Raw genomic sequence first — 23150 nt, 5'->3', positions numbered from 1 at the left:
TCTTCAATGTGGAGCTTCTAAAACTGGAATGACAGGAATGGCCTCCTCCCTTAGCTCCCTGTTCTTGGATCTGCCATGGAGGGATCTGGTGCCTCCAGACGTGTGCACATGAATCCATATGGAGCTTTTCCTGATGTTCCACTCCACTTTGTATAGACATCTGCCCTGACTGAACGTGTTCTGTCACTCAGCTTTGCTTCCAACACCTCCGTTTCCTCTTCCCCTTTCTCCTCGTATGTGTGTTCACCTAAACTACATGCCATAAACCTCAAGTTATTCATTTTATTTTGTTTTCATTTTGGGGTGAAGATTCAGTTTCAGTCTTTTGGATATAGGTTTCCAATTAAGTACATGGTCAAGTATTAACAGCACAAGTGATAGGTTAACGTTAGAATAGGAATTGGTGTTGGGGGGGGTTGCAAGAATATTTTATTTTAATTTTTTGGATGAAACTTTTATCTATTATATATTAAACATTCTTGCTGCTGCGCTGCAAAGCCATAGCAGATTTGAGGCGCTGCTGAGGACTGAATTATTCTCCAAGTTGAGAGATGTCCTTGGGTTAAATTAAAAGCCCTACCTAAAACTGAGGTGGGGATGGGGGGAGAGCCTTTGCCTCCACCATTCCCACCCACCCTCCCCTTAAACCCTCTGCCTTTGAAAGCAGATCACGTTCACTGCAATGTTGGACACTACAGGTATCTGTCCCTGGGCCAGCAGGGACCTCTGAAGCCTTCTTTGTGACCTGACTTACTATTTTTTTTTCATCCTGCAGTTTTTCTAATGGACTTTCAGGAATTTTGTAATCTCCTAACTTTCCAAGCTCCACCACTTCCTAAATCTTAAGAACTTTAATTGACAGTTTCAACTGAAGGTGCTGTTTGTAGACTTAAGACCCAGTGAAAGCCCAGCCATCATAACAAATCCTTGAATGTTCTCTTAAGAAAATGATGCTGGTCATCGCAGCTTCAGCATCTCCTGTTATTTAATGCTTGGCTCTCTCTGCTGATCTCAGAGTTTCCTGGCTCTTCCTCCCTCAGCCCCTTCTCACCCCTTTGCTGTCCTGTGTAGTGATCTGGTGAGAGAAATCGTTGCTACACCCTTCCCCCAGCACCATTTATGAGTCTCAAGTTTTATTACTGCAATAAAAGTGCTTTATGCCGGCTTTTCTCAAAAAAAAAAAAAAAAACAAAACAAAACTTGCTTTAACCAAGAATAAATAAATCGCCCCAACCAACATGACAGCAAAGTTTATACAAGGGACAAGATTCAAACTCTGACTTTTTTTTTTTTTGAGACAGAGTCTCGCCCTGTCACCCAGGCTGGAGTGCAGTGGCACGATCTCGGCTCACTGCAAGCTCCGCCTCCCGGGTTCACGCCATTCTCCTGCCTCAGCCTCTCCGAGCAGCTGGGACTACAGGCGCCCGCCACCACTCCCGGCTAATTTTTTGTATTTTTAGTAGAGACGGGGTTTCACCATGGTCTTGATCTCCTGACCTCGTGATCCGCCCGCCTCGGCCTCCCAAAGTGCTGGGATTACAAGCGTGAGCCACCACGCCCAGCCTCAAACTCTGACTTTTAACAAATCAAGTAAAACCCGTGTTTCCACGTTCTAGCTCCCCACTGCCCCACAGCTGCTCCACTCTACGTACCCTCTGTTTCAGTCATGCCAAAGGATGTGCTGGTCCCACAATCCACCACAGGTTTCTCAGCCTTCCTCTACCAGGCAACTCCAACTTATGACTGGAGGGCGAGCATAGGCTTCACCATCGCCTCCTCGGAAGCCTTCCCTGGTGACCCTCTTCTGCATCTTCCTGCCAGTTTGAGCCAGTTCTCTCTCCCCAGCAACTTCCTTTTATTACAACACTCAGTGGCCACTGATGCACTGGTTGTCTACACACCTGTCTGCACCACAAGACACTGATTCCTTGAATGGAAAGCCGATTATTTCATCTTCCACATCTAAATTCAGTCCCTCAGTCCTTCAACAGTACAAAGGCAAATACTGGCCAAGCATGGTGGCTCACGCCTGTAATCCCAGCACTTCGGGAGGCCGAGGCAGGCAAACTGTTTGTGTCCAGGGGTTCGAGAACAGCCTGGACAACATGGTGAAACCCCATATCTCCTAAAAATACAAAAAATTAGGCATGATGGCATGCTCCTGTAGTCCTAGCTACTCAGAAGGCTGAGGTGGGAGAGTAATCTGAGCCCAGGAGGTCAAGGCTGCTATGAGCCAAGATCGCGCCACTGCACTCCAGCCTGGGCAACCGAAGTAAGACCCTGTCTCAGAAAAAAGAAAAAAAAAAAAAAAGGCAAATACTTAACACAAAGAATAATACTGCAGGTTTCAAATGAAAGCCATTGTTTTAAAAATCTTGCAAAATACCTTCCTAATTATTCTGTTGCTACTATAAAGAACACTGGGCATATAAACATATGGTATCTAGACTATACAAGGATAATCAGTAAGAAATAAGAGGCTTACCCTCCATCTTAAAATATAATCACAAAAGTGCACACCTAAATGTGCACTTCAATGTGCACTAAAAGCGATTCAAACTTATTTGGGGCATTAATAGACAATTATTTAAATTAGTGATATTCTATAATGAGTTCATTTTCCCCCCTACATAACATGCTACAATCATTTGTTTCTCTTCTCTCTAAATTATCTACATAATATCAAAAAAAGACTTATGGGGAAAATCTCATTTTCAGTTTATTTTATATGACAGTGTCTATGTTCCTTTACATAGCAGGAGTAGCAGCTGCTCCTTGGCCTCTGATGCAATTTGAAAACAACTTTCTGTGAAGTTCCCCACATCGCTCCATTTCACATGCAGAAAGGATGAAAGGCATTCCTACTATTAATAGCTGGACTACACAATATAAAGTTTCATTCCTAATTTTTTTTTTTTTTTTTTTTTGAGACAGAGTTTCACTCTTGTTGCCCAGGCTGGAGTGCAGTGGCGCGATCTCGGCTCACCACAACCTCCGCCTCCTGGGTTTAAGCGATTCTCCTGCCTCAGCCTCCCAAGTAGCTGGGATTACAGGCATGTGCCACCACGCCCGGCTAATTTTGTATTTTTAGTAGAGACAGGGTTTCTCCATGTTGGTCAGGCTGGTCTCAAACTCCCGACCTCAGGTGATCCGCCCGCCTCGGCCTCCCAAAGTGCTGGGATTACAGGCATGAGCCATCCCACCCTGGCTAAATAACTATTTTAAGTCATGTTTACTTTTTATAATCTTATCACCTGAAAGTACTCAGTAACCTAGATGATAGTGAGTACTAGATGAGATGTGGGTAAACCCCTGGTCTGAGGTGCTCAGGTCACCACTGCCATCAATTTGAAGTTACCTAACACTCCAGTGGTCTAGCATTTGCTAGTGTTTTTGCTAAACAAAATGAAGTAACATTCGCTCTGCTATTAAAGTGATGTTTGGGCTTCTTTCCAGGATATACAAATTACATCTTTTCTAAGAAAAGACAAGTTGTACAAATACTCAACAGTGGAAATATTATCAATAAACATCACAAATCAAAAATGTTTAATAGATTCTTTTTCAGAATAGCAGATTTAAACCAAAAAGTTGATGGAAAATTCAGAGAAACTAATGCTATAAATTTCATGATTAGAAAAAACGATGCCATAAAATAATTACAGTCAGCAACAAAAAAAGGGCTATAGTTAGTTCCCCCTTATCTGTGATTTTGCTTTCCAAAGTTTCAGTTTCCTACAGTAGAGTATGATAAGATATTTTGAGAAAAACAGAGAGAGCACATACACATAGCTTTTATTAAGAATATTGTTATAAATGTTCTGTTTGATTGTTGGTTATTATTGTTAAGCTCTTCCTGCGCCTAATTTATAAATTTAACTTTATCACAGGTATGTACATATAGGAAAAACCGAGTACATACAGGCTTTCATACCATCTGCAGCTTCAGGCATCCACTGGAGTCTCGGAATGTATCCTCCATGGATGAGGAGGGACTACTGTACTCTGCTAGCCATATTAAGAGTTTTAAAAGCAAGATGTTTCCCTTTGCTGTGGTCCTTTACTTATTTAAAAAATAAAAAAGCATAATGCTTTTTTAGTCTTAAATTTAAAAATTGTATTACACATTATTCACTATGGAAAAATCAAAAAATAGAATAAAACATAAGAACATAAAATCCATCTATAGTTCCATCACCCTAAGAGATTTATTGGTAACATTTTTAGTTACAAATTAATATTATATTCTGGATTAGCCATTTATATAACAAAGTCCTCCAAATACATTTCACTTATATTTTAAATTTGCTAAAATCAGATTTCTTTTTTTTTTTTGAGACTCGCTCTGTCGCCCGGGCTGGAGTGCAGTGGCGCAATATCGGCTCACTGCAAGCTCCGCCTCCTGGGTTCATGCCATTCTCCTGCCTCAGCCTCTCCGAGTAGCTGGGACTACAGGCGCCCACCACCACGCCCGGCTAATTTTTTTTTTTTTTGTATTTTTTAGTAGAGACGGGGTTTCACCGTGGTCTCGATCTCCTGACCTCGTGATCCGCCCGCCTCAGCCTCCCAAAGTGCTGGGATTACAAGCGTGAGCCACCGCGCCCAGCCGATTTCATTTTTTAAAACTGTGAGGTTGTAGAGAATAGGAATCATGTATGAGAAAACAATGTCAACATGTAAAGACTAGCACAGCTAATATTAATCAACCATTTCATTATATCTACTGACAAAAACAACAACAAAACATTAAAAGCCTCAGAAATAAGGATCCTTATATTTAGTTTCTCAGTGGTCAAAGAGCAAACTGGCAGATTAACCTCACTGCTTTGCATTTCCTATTATCACCAGAGTCCTAAAATATTTCCAGAGAGTGAATTATGACTATGGCACTAAATAAGGCACAGTGGTACCTGCTTTCTTAAGTGTGCTGTGCAATCTTGATCTTGCAGATGTACTATACACTTAAATACTATATACACAATTGAAAGATAAATCTCAAATATTAATCTGCAATTATCTTTGTTAATAAAGAGAGGGGTACTAAACAACTTTTTCCTTTCCTATGTAGTTTTAAATTTTTCTAATTAAAAATAAATGGCATGTGAAATGCTCATGACATGATGTTAATTAAAAAAGCAGATCCAAAAATGCATTTCAAGTCTCAGCCCAATTAGTATTAAAAATGTTAAACGTAAGACTCAAAACTATAAAACTACTAGAAGAAAACATTAGACAAATGCTAAAGGACATTGGTCCAGACAAAGATTTTACAGCTAAGACTTCAAAGCACAGGCAACAACAAAATAACAGACAAATGAGACTATATTAAACTGAAATGCTTCTGCACAGCAAAAGAAACAATCAACAGAATGAAAAACAACTCAATGAATGGGAGAAAATATTTGCAAACTATCCAACAGGGGACTAATATTCAGAATATACAAGAACTCAGACGATTCAATGGCAAAGAACCCACATGATCCAATTAAAAAGTAGGCAAAGAAACGGAAAAGGCATTTCTCAAAAGAAGACATACAAATGGCAACAAACATGAGAAAATGTTCAACATCACTAAATCATCAGGGAAATGTGAATCAAAACAACAGTAAGATACCAACTCAACCCAGTCAGAATGACTACTATAAAAAAGACAAAAAATAACAAAGACTGGCGATGATGTAGAGAAATGGGAACTCTTACACGCCATTGGTGGGATGGAAAATTAGGATGGCTACTATGAAGACGGCGTGGAAGTTCCTCAAAACATAAACAGAACTACCATACAATTCAGCAATCCCACTAGTGGAAATTTATCTGAAGGAAAGAAAGTCAAAGGCATACGCTGCATCCCCATGTTTACTGTAGCACTATTCACAATAGCTAACATAAGGAACCAACCTAAATGTTCATCAAAAGATGAGTGGATAAAGAAAATGTGATATATATACACATTGTAATACTATCCAGCCATAAAAAAGAATGAAATTCTGTCATTTATGGCAACACGGATGAGCCTAGAAGACATTAGGTTAAGCAAAACACAGCAGGCATAGAAAGGCAAATGCATGTTCTGATTCGTATGTGGGAGCTGAAAAGCTTTGAGCTCAAGTAGAGAGTATAATTGGGGGTATTAAAGGCGGGGAAGGATAGAGGGAAGAGGAGGATAGAGAGAAGTTGGTTAATGGCTACAAAATTACAGTGAGGTAAGAGGAATGTGTTCTGATGTTCTGGCAGCACTGGAGGGTGAATGTGGTTAAATAATAATTTATTGTATATTTTCAAAAAGCTAGGAGAGAAGTTTGAATGTTCACAACACAAAAATATAATACATCTTTGACATGATGGATATGCTAATGATTTGATCATTACATACTGTATACATATATTGAAATGTGACTCTGAATCCCATAAATATGTACGTACAATTATCATGTGTCAACTAAAATTAAAGGGGAAATAATATGAAAATACTCATCTAGGCAGAGTAAAGCAACAGACAGGAAATACCAAAATTTTACTTCATTACTGGGTTGTAAGATCATGGCTGAATTGTTTTCCTTGTATTTTCAAATATTTTTCACTTTTTTTTTTTTTTTTTTTTTTGGAGACAGTCTCATTCTGTCGTCCAGGCTGGAGTGCAGGGGCATGATCTTGGCTCACTACAACCTTTGCCCCACGGGTTCAAGCAACTCTCCTGCCTCAGCCTCCCAAGTAACTGGGACTACAGGTGCGCGCCACCATGCCCAGCTAATTTTTGTACTGTTAGTAGAGACAGGGTTTTGCCATGTTGACCAGGCTGGTCTCAAACTCCTGGCATCAAGTGATACGCCTGCCTCAGCCTCCCAAAGTGCTGGGATTACAGGTGTCAGCGACCACGCCTGGCCTTTTTTTCACATTTTCAATGAGATTGATTTACTTCAAATTTTTGAAGGGGGTGAGAGAGCACAATGAAAGCAATTTTTCACAAGTGACATTGCAATTAAATTAGAGAGATTTATTCAATACTCTGAAACCGCATCATAAAGCAAACATTCTTAGGTCCAGCTAACATAGGCCCTAAAACAGAAGTCCCCAGTCTGTACTGATCTATGTTCCCTGGCACGTTAGGAACCAGGCTGCGCAGCAGGAGATGAGCAGCAGGTGAGCTAGCGAAGCTTCATCTGTTTTTACAGCCACTCCCCATCACTCGCATTACCACCTGAGCTCCACGTCCTGTCAGATCAGTGGCAGCATTAGATTCCCATAAGAATATGAGCCCTATTGTAAATTGCACATACGAGGAATCTAGGTTGCGCACTCCCAGAATCTGATGTCTGATGATCTGTCACTGTCTCCCATCACCCCCAGATGGGACTGTCTAGTTGCGGGAAAACAAGGTCAGGGTTCCCAATGATTCTACATTACGGTGAGTTGTATAATTATTTCATTATTACAATGTAATAATAACCGAAATAAAACACACAATAAATGTAATGTGCTTGAATCATCCCAAAACCATTCCCCACCCCCGCTCCCACCTAGCTCTGCGGAAAAACTGTCTTTCACAAAACCAGTCCCTAGTGCCAAAGACTGCTGCCCTAAAACATAAAAATCAAGTGCCAGTAATATGGATAGGAAACAATGTAACAGAATATGAAGCTTCGGTCTCCAGAGCACAAGTGCTCCCTTTCTCCTGGCTGCATTCTAACTGCCACAGGACACAACAGCCGCTTTAATGCTGTAATTATATCAAGGACTTGGGAATCCTTCTCTGGGAGTCAGAAAGCTTTTTGCTCTATTCTCATACCAGTTAATGCCCTAAAGAATGCTAATTAGGGAGAGTCCAAGTTATTGTCACGCTCTTAAATCTGTCTGATGAACATTTCGTAGCAGAGATACATAAGACGGCTAATTCTCCAAATTGAACACATTGGGGTATCACAAAACAGTAAGATTCTCAGTCAGTATTACTAAACATTTCCTTGGTGCTTTTGATGACTTAAGTGATTTAGAGAAAAACAAGTCAGTTGCTTTTACAAGTTTTCTAATCAGAAGGTATCTATACAAAACATACATTCACATATCTTACTAATAATGAGTCTCCTATAGCAGTCTGAGGTATTTTGTAAGCCACTGTTGTAAAAATCTTGCCTGTTAAAAAATACTGTCAGCCCTCCATATCTGTGGGTTTCCCATCTGTGGTTTTAACCGACTCAGATGGAAAATATTTGGGGGAAAAAACTGCGTCTGTACTGAACACATAGACTTTTTTCTTGTCATTTTTCCTAAACAATATACAATATAACAACTACTTATATAGCATTTGCATTGTTAGGCATGTAAGTAATCTAGTGATGTTTTTAAGTATACAGGAGGATATGTACAGATTATATGCAAACATTATAGCATTTTATATCAAGGCCTTGAACATGCCCGGATTTTGAAGTCTGCATGGAGTCCTGGAACCAATCCCCCATGGATACCAAGGGACAACTGAACATGCTTTCCAGGATCCTGGACTTATAGCATAAAAATCATATATCTCCCTCCAAAATAAGCTTAACAGAAATCTTATTTTTAAAAGTCATGCCATAGTTTGACTCATTTATTTATTGCCACATTTAGAATTCAAGATCACTACTGTAAACCAATTCTACATACAGTTTAAGATTAGGAAAATTAACATTCATGCGAAAAACATTCATTTTTTGGTTGTTTATTGAATATTTTGTGCATTTCCTCTATGACAAGAATAAATAAACAGTAACATACTGGCCTGCTACAAAAGGCACCAAAGGTAGAAGCAAAGACACTACTATGTCTGGACAGTGTATCAAATATATATCAAAATACTGTATTTCAGATATAATACATACATATATCTGAAAGGAAATGACCTTGAGTCACTTTTAATCAGGTAAAGGCATGCTTTTTGACGCATTTACATTAGATTTTCTGAAAATGTTATTAAATAAACAGAAGGAGGTAGTTTAAGCATGGTATGTGATACGGAAGGAAGGTCTGGATCACAAAACAGGTGCCAGCCAGGCATGGTGGCTCACACCTGTAATACCAACATTTTAGGAGGCTGAGGCAGGCAGATTGCTGGAGGCTGAGGCAGGCAGGTGGCTTGAGCCCAGGAATTGAAGACCAGCCTGGGCAACATGGCAAATCCTTGCCTCTAAATAAAATAAAAAATTAGCTGGGCATGGTGGCGTACACCTGTAGTCCCAGCTACTCAGGAGGCTGAGGCAGGAGGACTGCTTGAGCCCAGGAGGTAGAGGCTGCAGTGAGCTGTGAATGCGCCACTGCACTCCAGCCTGGGCCACGGGACAAGACTCCGTCTTGAAAAAACAAACAAAAAAATAGATGCCATAAGGGTTACAATTAAAATGCACAGATTTCGGCCAAACACAGTGGCTCATGCCTGTAATCCTAGCAATTCGGGAGGCTGAGGCAAGTGGATCGCTTGATCTCAGGGGTTTGAGACCAGCCTGGACATCATGGCAAAACATCACTTTTTTTTTTTTTTTTTTTAAAAAAAGCACAGGTTTTGAATGCTACATGCAGGGTATGTCATGAAACTAAATTACTTTTTAAAAAATCAAAGGTAAGGAAGTCCTTACAGAAGAAGCTTAGGGGCAAACACGGGCAATAGAGAGTGAGGAAGGAATTCTGGAAAACAGGAAGCCAGAGAAGAAGAAACTCATATTGGTATATAGAACCAGCCCAAGTCTCTGGTTGACCCTAAACCATGCATGTGGCAAACTGGGAGCAATCTAAGCTAAGTTCTGAGCCACAACCCACCACAGCCATGAAAAAGTTTGTAGTTTGAGTCTAACAAAGTTAATTATCTGCTGAAATTATTTTTCATTTTTATTTATTTTTTGAGATGGAGTCTCGCTCTGTCGCCCAGGCTGGAGTGCAGTGGTGCAATCTCGGCTCACTGCAACCTCTGCCTCCTGGGTTCAAGTGATTCTCTTGCCTTAGCCACCCAAGCAGCTGGGATTACAGGTACATGCTACCATGTCCAGATAATTTTTGTATTTTTTAGTAGAGACGGGATTCTATCATGCTGGCCAGGCTGGTCTCGAACTCCTGACCTCAAGTGATCCACCCACCTCAACCTCCCAAAGTGCTGGGATTACAGGCATGAGCCACTGCACCAGGCCAATTACCTGCTGAAATTAAAATACAAATATCAACATTCTTCTAAGGAATGTAACTAAATCCAGAGTCTCCACAAGAGAACATTCACAATGTCCAGGAAACCAATGAAATTACTCAATCCCAAATTACTCAATATACAAAGAACCAGGAAAACATGACCCATTCTCAAGGGAAACCATCCCAACAACAGGTATCAACAACCCTCAGATGATGCAGATGTTGGAATTATTAGACAATGACTTTTTTTTGAGACAGGGTCTTGCTCTGTCACCCAGGCTAGAGTGCAGTGGCGTGATCTTGGTTCAGTGCAATCTTGACCTCCTGAGCTCAGGGGATCCTCTCACCTCAGCCTCCTAAGTAGCTAGGACTACAGGTACATGCCACCATGCCTGACTAATTTTGTTTATTTTTAGTAGAGACAGGGTCTCACTATGTTGCCCAGGCTGGTCTCAAACTCCTAAGCTCCAGCAATCTTCCCTCCTTTGCTTCTACAAGTACTATGATTACAGTCATGAGCCACCACACCTGGGCTTTTTTTTTTCTTCTTTTTTTAACTTTTTTAAGAGACAGGGTCTCGCTGTATCTCTCAGGCTGGAGTGGAGTGGTATAGTTACAGCTCATTACAGCCTCAAACTGGCCTCAAGCAATCCTTCCACCATAGCCTCCCTAATATCTGGGAATAAAAATGTGCACCACCACAGCCAGTAGACAAGGACTTTAAACAACCTATTATAACTATGTTCAATGAGGTAAAGAAATAAAGACTAAGTGGCCAGGAACTCAAAAAATTAAAAAAAAAAAAAAAAAGAAAACAGAAACATAGGCTCCAAATGAAATAAAAGAAACTCTCTACAGAGAAACAGAAAAAATAAACTGAATGAAAATACATAACTAAAATATACAATATATGCAATAAAAATTCACTGGATGGGCTTAATAGCAGAAAAATGATGTCAGAGAAAAGAGTCAGTGAGCCTGTGGATAGACAGAAAATATATAACCTGAAGAAGACAAAGAAACGAACATAGCAAAAAGGAACAGAGCATTAGGAAATACCAAAACATCAAAAGACATCCTACATGTAGGTACCTGGAGTGTCAGAGGAGAAGCAAGAGAATATGGAACACAAAGATTATTTGAATAATGTCTAAAAACTTCCCAAATCCAGTGAAAACTATAAATTTATAGACTCAGTAAGTTCAGCCAACTCCAACAGGACAATTGCAAAGAAAGCAACACCTACGTGCATTATATTCAAACTGCTAAAACCAATCGTAAATAGAAAATCTTGAAAATAACCAGAGAAAATTAATGCATTATATACAGGAAAACAACAATTCAAATGACACAAACATCTCATCTTAAACCATGGAGGCAAGAAGACAGTGGAACTACAGCTTCAAAACACTGAAAGAAAAACCCAGAATTCTATATCCAGTCAAAATATCCTACATGAATAAAGGCAAAATAAAGACATTTTCAGATAAAGAAAAAATTAGAGAATTAGCTGCCAACAAAACCATCAATACAAGAAATACTAAAGTAAATTCACAAAGCTGAAAGAAAAGGATACCAAAAAAGAAACCTGGATAATCAGGAATGAATGAGGAACACTGAAAATGGTAAATCTCAGTAAATATTTTTTTCTCCTTATTTCTTAAAATACATAGAGTGTTTAAAGTAAAATTATAACACCACTTTGTGGGATTTATAATGAATGCAGATGTAATACATATGCCCAATTAAAGCCTAAAAAACTACAAGGAATGGTTGTAAATGAACCTATATGACTATATGACTGTAAGGTCTCTACATTCTATGTGAAATGGTATAATATGAACTCTGAGAAGACTGTTAAAAGTTATGGATAGATATTTAAATTTGTAAAGCAACCACTAAAAATAATGCAAAAAGATAAAACAAAAAAGCCAGTAGAGAAATTAAAACAGAATTCTTTTTAAAAATTCAAATAATCCAAAAGAAGGCAGAAAAGGGGGTATACAAAAGAACAAAACACAGAGAAAGCAAACAAAAAGCAAATTTTAAAATGACAGACCTAACCATATCAATAAGGACATTAAATTGAACTAAATACTCCAATTAAATTTCAGAGTCATCAGAAGAGATAAAAAAGCAAAACCTGGCCAGGCACAGTGGTTCACGCTTGTAATTCCAGCACTTTGGGAGGCCGACCCGGGAAGATCACCTGAGGTCGGGAGTTCAAGACCAGCCTGACCAAGATGGAGAAACCCCATCTCTACTAAAAATACAAAATTAGCCGGGAATGGGGGTGCATGCCTGTAATCCCAGCTACTTGGGGGGCAGAGGCAGGAGAATGGCTTGATCCAGGAGGCGGAGGTTGCAGTGAGCCAAGATCATGCCATTGCACTCTAGGCTGGGTGACAAAGCAAGACTTCATCTCAAAAAAAAAAAAAAGAAAACCAAAACCCAGCTATGCGCTGTCTACAAGAGACTCACTTTGTGTATACACAGATAGGTCTAGAATAAATAGAAGGAAAAGACCAGGTTGGCTGGGTGTGGCGGCTCACACCTGTCAACTCAGCACTTTGGGAGGTCAAGGTGGGTGGGTCACTTGAGGCAAGGAGATCGAGACCAGCCTGGGCAATATGGCAAAACCCTGTCTCTACTAAAAATACAAAAATTAGCTGGGCATGGTGGCTCACACCTGTAATCTCAGCTACTCGGGAGGCTGAGGCAGGAGAATCACTTAAATCCAGGAGGTGGAGGTTGCAGTAAGCCAAGATCGCACCACTGCACTCCTGCCTGGGCAACAGAATGAGACTCTATATCAAAAAGAAAAATAATAATAAAAGAATATACCAGGCAAATATAAAAAACATAAGGAGGATGAAGTGATTACAGTATCAGATAAGGCAGACTTAAAAACAATAATATTACAAAGATAAAGGAGAACATTTTATAAAGAGGCCAGTTTATCACAAAGACAAGACAATCATAAATATGTATGCCCCTAATAATATAGCCACAAAATACATGACATGAAAATTGACAAGATTAAAAGGGTAAACAGACAATTCTACAATCACAGGCGATTTTAACCCTTCTCAAAAACTGATATAACAACTAAATCTAAAAAAGTCAGTAAAGATATAGAATAAGACTGGGCACAGTGGCTCATGCCTGTAATCCTGGCACTCTGGGAGGATGAGGTGGGAGGATTGCTTGAGCTCAAGACTTCAAGGTCAGCTTGGGCAACATGGTGAAACTCCATCTCTACAAAAAAATACAAAAATTAGCTAGGCATCCTAGCGTGCGTCCATAGTCCCACCTACTCAGGAAGCTGAAGTGGGAGGATGGCTTGAGCCCAGGAGGTGGAGGTTACAGTGAGCCGAGATCATACTCTGGCCTGGGTGACAGAGCCAGACTCTGTCTCAAAGAAAAACATCAAAAAAAGGATGCAGGATATATGAATAATACTAACCGATATTGATGTTCTTTTTAAGTGCACACAGTATGTTCAAAAACATAGACCTTATGCTTGACTATAAAGGAAATTCTAGAAAATTTAAGAGGACTGTAATCCTATTGAAATCTTTAGTCACAACAGAATGAAATTATAAATTAGTAACAAGAAACCTAAGGAAATCCTAAGCATTTGGAAATGAAACAACACATTTCTAAATAATCCAGGATCAAAGAAGAAATCACAAAACTTTTCCAACTTAGTGATACTGAAAACATACATATAAATAAACAGTTAACATACAACTAAAGCAGTACTTAGAGGATAATTTATAGCTTTAAATGCTTCTATTAGAAAAGGAAAATGGTTCAAGTCAATGACTTGCAGAGTCTTAGCTATGTACACATTGCTAGCTGACCATGAGGCCTCTGCGCCCACAGAGGACAGAAGTCCAGACAAAAGTAAACATTGGGGCAGACTTGTAAGCTGCCTGAATGTTGAGTCTGTTCCCTAACTTAGCTGGCAAAGGGTTAAAGCTTCACCAGCTCAAGGTGTTTCAGCACCACCTCTTAACAATCACTGTCTAATCAGTAAGATATTAATATGTTGACCTACGAACAATCTCAAGGACGCCAGGCTTAAAATTTTTAAAAAGAATTTAGAAAAAAGAAGAAAAGAAGAACCAATCACATACGGTTCTAGCTCAAGAAACTGAAAAAAGAAGAGCAAAGTAAACCCAAGCAAGTAAAAGGAGAAAAAAAACAGAAACCAACAAAATAGACAACATCAAACAATACAGAGAAACGAACACAGCCAAAAGCGTTCTTGAGAGAGATCAACAAAATGGTTAACAGCTGGCTGGAATGAACAAGGAAAAATGAGACACAAATGAGTAATATCATGAATAAAAACCAGTTACTACTACAGATTCTGCAAACATCAAAAGGATAATAAAAAACACAAGTAAAGTTCAAAGTTATAAGCAGCCTTTTAGCAAATTCAGGGCTGAACAATCATCCTGAAAGAGTTGTCTCTACAATTCTATCTGTTCAGCATAGTCAAAAGCTGTGCTTTTTAAAAATATAGTTTAACACAAGCACACTCAATAATTTAGACTGAGGCAAAGCCAAGTATCTTCCCTCATCCCAACAATCATCCTGAAAAAGCTTCTAAGGCAGGGTATCAGGAATTCATACAACTATCTGAATTTGGGCTTTTATTTTATTTGTAATTACTGGGTAACTTTTTATGACCCAAAATAACTGTTGGGTTCCTGCCTCTTCTAAAGTGCCTTTATCAATTTCTGCTTTTAAAAAGTTTCTTACAGTATCTACTGTGTGTGTTCCAATCTCCAGCTTTCAAAATATGTGAAAAAGCTCTTTTTCTAAAGCCATTTCTATAAAAATTATATTCAGAGAGACAATGTCCTACAATGCATTTAAAGACACTCAAAACAATGTCTAAATATTGAGAGTATGGCTAGAAAGTTCTACTACATTTGAAATATTGTTGAGCTCTTCTCCCCCATTTAATAAAACTACATTAGAAATATAAAAATCCAAAATATAAACAAGCTATTCAGATTTGACCATTAAAGATTATTTCCTGGCCAGTCGCGGTGGCTCACGCCTGTAACGCCAGCACTTTGGGAGGTGAGCGGATCACGAGGTCAGGAGTTCAAGACCAGCCTGACCAACATGGCGAACCCTCGTCTCTACTAAAAATACAAAAATTAGCCAGGTGTGGTGGCGTGCACCTGCAATCCCAGCTACTCAGGAGGCTGAGGCAGGAGAACTGCTTGAACCTGGGAGGCAGATGTTGCAGTGAGCCAAGATTGCACGACTGCACTTCAGCCTGGGCGACAGAGAGAGACCCTGCTTCAAAAAAAAAAAAAAAGAAAAAGGAAAAGAAAAAAAAAAGATTTCCTGCTTGACTACTTTGAGAAAAATTCTCAAACGGTGAAGATAAGTGGTCTTTCCACGGCACCAAGTCCCACACTGGCCATGTACTGCTTCATCTGAAGAGCCAGAGGGGAAATAATGCTAAATGCACAGCTTGTATGGGTTACCACGTATCCAAACACCCCAAAGCCAGCAGGGAACCGTTTCCCAGCAGCAGCAAATGAAAAGCAACAGAAACCGAATGGCACTCAGTAGATGGGTTTTAGTAATTAGTATAAAAAGGTTTCCTATAAAAGAGAACTTTCATATTCAAAATGTAGAAAATGGCCAGGCACAGTGGCTCACACTTGTAATCCCAGCACTTTGGGAGCCCAAGGGGAGAGGACAGCTTGAGGCCAAGAGTTCAAGACCAGCCGAGCAACATGGCAAGGCCCCATCACTACAAGAAAATTTTGAAAAAATTAGCAGGGTGTGGTGAGTGCACACCTATAGTCCTGGCTACTCAAGAGGCTGCGGCAAGAGGACTGCTTGAGCCCAGGAGTTCGAAGCTGCAGTGAGTTATAATCATGCCACCACACTCCAGCTTGGGCAACAGAGTGAAACCCAGTCTCCCAAACAAAGTCAAAAATGGCTTTAAAAATCTTGATTAAAATTAATAATACTCAAAGAAAAAAAAGGTGTCAGTTAAAAAGCAACTCCTTAAATGTAAATCAGAAATAGTTTGTAACAGAGCCAAAGAAGCCATTATAAGCTGCTATATAAATAGGCATTTAATGATTTTCTCAATGTTACATTATTGATCTAAGAGGCCCTCTGTTTCCACTGAAATGAATAAGTAATTTGTTTAAGATAACATTAATAGGGGCCGGGCGCGATGGCTCATGCTTGTAATCCCAGCACTTTGGAAGGCCGAGAAGGGCAGATCACGAGGTCAGGCATTCGAGACCATCCTGTCTAACACGGTGAAACCCTGTCTCTGCTAAAAATACAAAACAAAAATTAGCCAGGAGTGGTGGCACGCACCTATAGTCCCAGCTACTTGGGAGGCTGAGGCAAGAGACTCACCTGAACCTGGGAGGCGGAGGTTGCAGTGAGCCGAGATCGCACCACTGCACTCCAGCCTGGGTGACAGAGCAAGACTCTGTCTCAAAAAAAAAAAAAAAATTTATAGGATTTGCAGCACATCAGATACCCTGGGTCCTTCTTATCATTAGAATCACCATTATAAAGAACAAATTTCACATTGTCTTTCAGTGAAACATCTGCATAATTTTAGAAATCACAGCAAAAGAGCAGACATTAGTTACATCCATCACATGCAAAAAGGCATTTCCAAGTCACAATACCACGACTATCATTTATGCAGTTCAATAAATATTCAACATTTACTTACTAATGTCAGACACTACCACTTTACGCACTGAAAATGCAATGGTGACTGAGGCATGGTCCCTACTCTCAAAGAGTTTACAGTCTATCTGTGAAAACAGTATAATAAGGTATACAAGATGCTATGAAAGCACAGAGAATGAGGTCCAACACCCTACAAAGAGAGCCAGAGAAAACAACAGAGGCTGGGTGCAGTGGCTCATGCCTGTAATCCCAGAACTTTGGGAGGCTGAGATAGGCGGATCACTTGAGGCCAGGAGTTCGAAATCGGCCTGGCCAACATAGCAAAACCTTGTCTCTACAAAAAATACAAAAATTAGCCAGTGTGGTGTTGCATGCTTGTAATCCCAGCTATTTGGGAGGCTGAGTCATGAGAATTGCCTGAACCCAGGAGGTGGAGGCTGCAGTGAGCCGAGTTTGTGCCACCCCACTCTCGCCTGGGCAAAAGAAGAGACCCTGCCTCAAAAAAGGAAAAGGAGAGGGGAGAGAGGGGAGGAGAGGGGAGAGAGGGGAGGGGAGAGCGGGGAAGGTGAGGAGGAGAGGGGAAGGAAACATCATCGGAGAAACTGATGTTGAAGCTGAGATAAGGCAGGAAGGAGGGCATAGTCAGGTTCCGGTGGGAGGTGATGATTGCATAAAAGACGGCTTCTTCTGGCAAAGGAAATGTTGTCAGAGGCACGGCATGCTCAAATTGCCAAGTATTTTGTTAAGAGTTGTCTTTTGCATAAGAAAAGAGACTATAGTGGAAAATTAAACTTTACTAGCAAAGCTGCATATATCAAGAGAACAGTGATCTACTTAACCTAGGAGGAAAAAAGGTAAAATATCACAATTTCATCTTGGCCTATTCCCCATATTCCCTATTCAAACACACATTGATTTCCTCATGCTGTAGTGTGTGTCAGGTATGAAAGAGGACTCAGGGCCGAACAAGAGGGACCCAACACTGCCCTCAGGAAACCAACGCAATGAGCAATCAGACAACAGAGTGCTTCTGTGGCTACACATGATTCTGAAATGTAGCTCCCTGATTAGAGTTACCATGGAATAAAATACTTAGCTTAAAAGCTACTGTTTTAAGAATTGTCCAGTAGTAAAGAAGAGAGCAACTGTTATTTGACATCAGGTATGGTGGTATAACAGGAATTTTAAAAGAAACTTTGACATCCCATACACATAACAAGGAATCATGCTTGTATTTTCAAATAAATGCTACCAACTCATGTTTTACAGATTTCAAAGCACTCTTACACACTGTTCACAGCAAGGGAGGCCAAGCAGCTATTTTAATAATTACCCACCACGGGTCAAGCACTGATTGTGTAGTATGGGGTTCTTTGCTGGAAACTTAATATCCATGATCTCATTTCATACTCACAACAATCATGCAAAGTAACTATTATCTCCCTCTTACAAACACGGAAGCTGTGGCTTGGAAGGTTTACATAACCTGCCCAAAGACACATGGCTGACAAGTGGTGGAGCCAAAGTTAGTCCCTGTGTCAGTCTGTGAAACTCCTTTTATCCCGCTGCACAGCTTCAATGTCACCGAGTGTGGCTAGCAAAGGAGCTGAAGAGTGTACAGTGAGCAGAGGAGACTGGATTAGACTGCAGGTCAGGACTTTGAACTCAGTCTTCTTGCATCCACACTGAAGCCTCACTGTAACTGTAACCTCAAGGTCCCCAGCCCCACCTTAAGTTATCTTGAGCTTTCGAATAATTCAATCCCTCTGGATTCTCTCTAAACCATCTTTCTAAGGATAGTGGGGAAATGGATCACAGAAAAAATCTCCATGCAAAAATTAAAATATTTAACAAGCAACATCAATCACACCCTGCATCCACCACTATCCCTGGTGTCTGATGCTCCTGAGTACATTCTGCACTGAAATCTGCTATTAAAGAACCACAGTAAAAGCTCAAAGCCATGCCAAGGTTCATTTACTTAATCTCATGGAATCCTTACAATAACACTAAAGTCCATACTATTATGCTCAGTTTACTGAGATAAGCAGAAGTTCATCAAGGTTAAATAAGGTACCCAAGGTCACACAACTGTTAAGTGATGCTGCAGTATGATTCCAAAAGCCTAAGCTTTTCCCTCTACAACACGGCCTGGATTCCTGCAACAGTCAGATAATGAAAGAAAAATACCAAAATACTGTGATCTGAATTTGTATATTTGCAGAAATTTTCATATATAATTACTCACCAGTTCTACTATCAGAATTACAGAGTTTTACTGTGCGGCATTTTGTTAAAGTAAAAAACAAACATATCATTTAAAATTTTTCACATCTTTTACATTATCAAAGCAACATGGTACTTGAAATTTATTTGAATATGCAGCTTAACAATACATATTTTCATCAATATTTTATTCAAAAACTTTCCATCTTAAGAAAACAAAACGTTTAATTGATGGTTAATATCAAAATTATTTAGGATCCTACAAGAGACGGGGTGCTCCATCTTTTTAGAACCCCCCCTTTTTTTTGAGACAGGGTCTCACTCCATCGCCCAGGCTAGGGTGCAGTGGGTGCGGATGTTGGCTTACTGCAACCTCCGCCTCCTGGGTTCAAGCAATTCTCCTGCCTCAGCCACCATGCCCAGCTAAGTTTTGCATATTTAGTAGAGATAGGGTTTCACCTTATTAGCCAGGCTGGTCTCGAACTCCTGACCTCAGATGATCCACCTGCCTCGGCCTCCCCAAGTGCTGGGATTACAAGTGTGAGCCACCGTGCCCAGCCTAGAACCGTATTTTAAAAGCAAATAAAATATTCAGTTTATTTGTTTATAAAACAAGGCTGGGCACTGTGGCTCATGACTGTAATCCCAGCACTTTGAAAGGCCGAGGCAGGTGGATCACCTGAGGTCAGGAGTTTGAGACCAAACCGGCCAACATTGTGAAACCCCATCTCTACTAAAAATACAAAAATTAGCCAGGTATCATGTTGCACACCTGTAATCCCAGCTACTCGGGAGGCTGAGGCAGGAGAAGTGCTTGAACCCGAGAACCAGAGGTCGCAGTGAGCCGAGATTGCGCCACTGCACTCCAGCATAGGCGACAGAGTGAGACTATGTCTCGAAAAACAACAACAACAACAACAAAAACAACAAGTATTTGATACAAGTTTAATGGAGTGAACAAATCTCAAATATGTATAAACAAATGGGGGAAAGTACAGAGTTGAACAGGTCAATGTAAGTATTAATTTACTATAGGTATTTCTCATTCTCAAAGTAAATCTGCAACTCACTTTAGAAAAAGTGCAATGAGAAAGGAACAGAATGGAGGTAAATGAAAAAATATACTATGTAGCACACCTAATGAATCAAAACATTTGTCTTATTTTCTCATCTATACGTGATACTTACTAATTATTTCATTTATTTCAGAGACAATCTCAAAAACAAATGAGGCACCAATGAGAGTAAGCTGACTGAGCCCACAGCTTTTAAATTAAGGGGGCAGCGGGAGGGCAGCCTCTCGCTGTATTTAATACACAAAACAGAAATCCAAAACACTTACCAATCTTTACTTGCTCGGGCTGGCTAAGGGAAACAAATGCTGATGTGTCATCAATCCAGGATATCTGAATGTTACCTGCAATCGCAAATTAAAAGAAAAGTGAACATTTGACCATGTGGAGAGCTATCAGATTTAATGTGCATATCTTACATATTTCAGTATAGTCCATCTTTAAAGAGAGGGAAGGTGCTTATTTAAAACGTGATCCAAATCTCAGAACTACAGAGAATTGGCCTGTTTAAAGGCTACCACAGCAGTTATTTAGGTTAAAACTTCAAGAGAAGAGACAAACCAGGGGAAAAAGAAGCTATTAGAAATTTAACACAATAGAAAGATCCTTCCAGATTAAACCCTGGGGCTTGTCATCATTCAGTGCAATACCAGGATTGGGGACTTATTTTCCTATCAAGACCACTAACAAAAATCAGAGACCACATAGGTTCAAAAACACAACTATTTCTTTCTCTTTTTTTTTCTTGAGACAGAGTCTCACTCTGTTGCCCAAGCTGAAGTGCAGTGGCAGAATCTCAGCTCACTGCAACCTCTGCCTCCTGGGTTCAAGCAATCCTCCCACCTCAGTGTCCCAAGTAGCTGGGACTACAGGCACACACCACCATGCTTACACATAATCTTATTGAAAATAGTGTTAGAGGCCAGGCGCAATGGCTCATGCCTATAATCCCAACACTTTGGGAGGCCGAGGTGGGAGGATCACCTGAAGTTGGGAGTTTGAGACCAGCCTGACCAACATGGAGAAACCCCATCTCTGCTAAAAATACAAAATTAGCTGGGCATGGTGGCGCATGCCTGTAATCCCAGCTACTCGGGAGGCTGAGGCAGGAGAATCGCTTGAACCTGGGAGGCAGAGGTTGAGGTGAGCTGAGATCGCGCCATCAAACTGCAGCCTGGGCAACAAGAGTGAAACTCTGTCTCAAAAAAAATAATAATAACAATAGTGTTAGTACTTAAAGTAACTTTATATGCCTTAATGTTCGTTCTGACTTATTTTAAATATTTACATTCAGAAATGGTGTACTATATTATCAGTGCACGAGGCACTGCTGTGAAAGTCTACTATTCTAAAATATCAATTTAAAAAAAAGATAAGAAAAAAATCAATAGGGCTCAGTGGCTCATGCCTGTAATCCCAGCACTTTGAGAGTCCGAGGCGGGAGGATCACTTGAGCCCAGGAGTTCGAGGCCAGCCTGGGCTACAGAGCAAGACCCTATTTCTATTTAAAAAAAAAAAAAAAAAAAAGAAAGAAAGAAAGAAAAATGAAAAATTGTGTTAGTTACATGGGAGGCCTACTTTGTATCTGCTTTTCACTCTAAACGTTAAAATACAAGCACTTTAACTTCTTTTAATAAACTCTTCAAATATTTAAATGGCTACATACTAGAAGATAAACATTTACTAAACTTTCTTACTACTGGACATTTAGGTTTTGTGGCCTTCGCTTTATCCAAGAATTTCCAAAGAGACTAGCTTAAATGCTTTGTTTGTTAAAATAAGAGGCATTGCTGTGGGTTTACAATCAGAATGGTCTTCATAAACACTTATCAGGAGACTGCTCAAACAAACCTAATCACATGACCTGGTAAAAAAGGAAAGAGAAGGACTGCCCTACCTCATACACATATCACAAATCCTGATCTACCCAAACATCTGTCACTCTGATTAATCTAAAGCAGAGAAGACCTCCCCTGCCATTACGAAACACACAAGCCCTCCGAGTTTAATCTTAAAAATTATTTATGCTCATCCACAGCTTATTTTCCCTGGTCAGTAGTAAGGGTAGTCATCATCATGGTGTTTTGCTTTCCATGAATTAATAGCTCTGTATTGTGAGGTGCTATTAAAAGTTTCTCAGATCATATTAGCACAAAGATAACAGTATCCTAAACCAGAAAATTCAAAGAGTGAAATTAAAACCTTGAATATTAACATTCTTTTATGCCCAGGCCAAAGCTGTCTTTCTACTTCTGACCACCTATACCAAATGAATAGCAAAACCCTAAAAAGTACATCTGAACTTGCGACTTACCAAAGGCACTGAAAAGCTGGTAAAGGTCGCTGGTTTTCCATTCTTTGGGGAATGTCACATGGAGAACATGATCACGTTTAGGCTGCACTACAAGACAAATTTATGATGAAATGTTGATGGGTGAAAAGTCATCAAGTAAACCAGTGGCTCTTTGATGAAACTAAGTCTAAGCTAAATTGGAGAACTGTTATGAATTCCTCATGATGACCAAACAACTCCTAAAAGTATGCCTAGGATTGGTGGGATTCTGCCATGGTAATCTAGACCTCAGATTCTGATACTTTACAGAACCCACAACAACTTGAACCCTATGCAAAGACATCTTCTCTTCTCATGAAGTTCCTGTGCAAATTATTTGTTTATTTTTTAATTTTTTTTTTTGAGACAGGGTTTGCCTTGTCATCCAGGCTAGAGTACAGTCGGACGATAATAGCTCACTGCAGCTTTGAATTCCTGGGCTCAAGCGATCCTCCCACCTCAGCCTCCTGAGCAGCTGAGGTTATAGGTGCATGCCACCGTGCCTGGCTAATTTTTTTATTTTTTAACTTTATTTTTGTAGAGATGAGGGTCTCACTATGCTGCCCAGGCTGGTCTTGAATTCCTGGCCTCAAGTGATCCTCCCACCTCGGTCTCCAAAAGTGCTGGAATTACAGGCACGAACCACCACACCCAACTGTGCAAATTATTTA

At 40.0% G+C, this 23150-nt stretch overlaps 2 protein-coding genes across 3 annotated transcripts in view; one reads left to right on the top strand and one right to left on the bottom strand.

The window, feature by feature from the left end:
* The window catches only part of LOC115831267 (FK506-binding protein 4-like), a 39148-nt gene extending 37949 nt beyond the window's left edge, over positions 1-1199 (top strand). The window contains 1 exon segment of the mRNA XM_030798838.1: positions 2-1199. Coding sequence (XP_030654698.1) covers positions 2-32 — 31 coding nt within the window. The 3' untranslated portion in view covers positions 33-1199.
* Positions 1-23150, bottom strand: part of PARN (poly(A)-specific ribonuclease) — a 196365-nt gene that overhangs the window by 97093 nt on the left and 76122 nt on the right. For both annotated transcript variants that reach the window (XM_003269303.3, XM_030798055.1), the window contains 2 exons: positions 22462-22548; positions 20417-20491 (listed from right to left, as the gene is read on the bottom strand). In XM_003269303.3, the coding sequence (XP_003269351.1) occupies positions 20417-20491; positions 22462-22548 (162 nt within the window). The remainder of the gene's footprint in view (positions 1-20416; positions 20492-22461; positions 22549-23150) is intronic.

This window comes from Nomascus leucogenys, chromosome 18, assembly GCF_006542625.1.
Source record: "Nomascus leucogenys isolate Asia chromosome 18, Asia_NLE_v1, whole genome shotgun sequence".
In the NCBI taxonomy this organism is placed as follows: domain Eukaryota; kingdom Metazoa; phylum Chordata; class Mammalia; order Primates; family Hylobatidae; genus Nomascus; species Nomascus leucogenys.
Note: the sequence above shows the minus strand (reverse complement) of the source record. Positions and strands in the feature narration are given on the sequence as shown.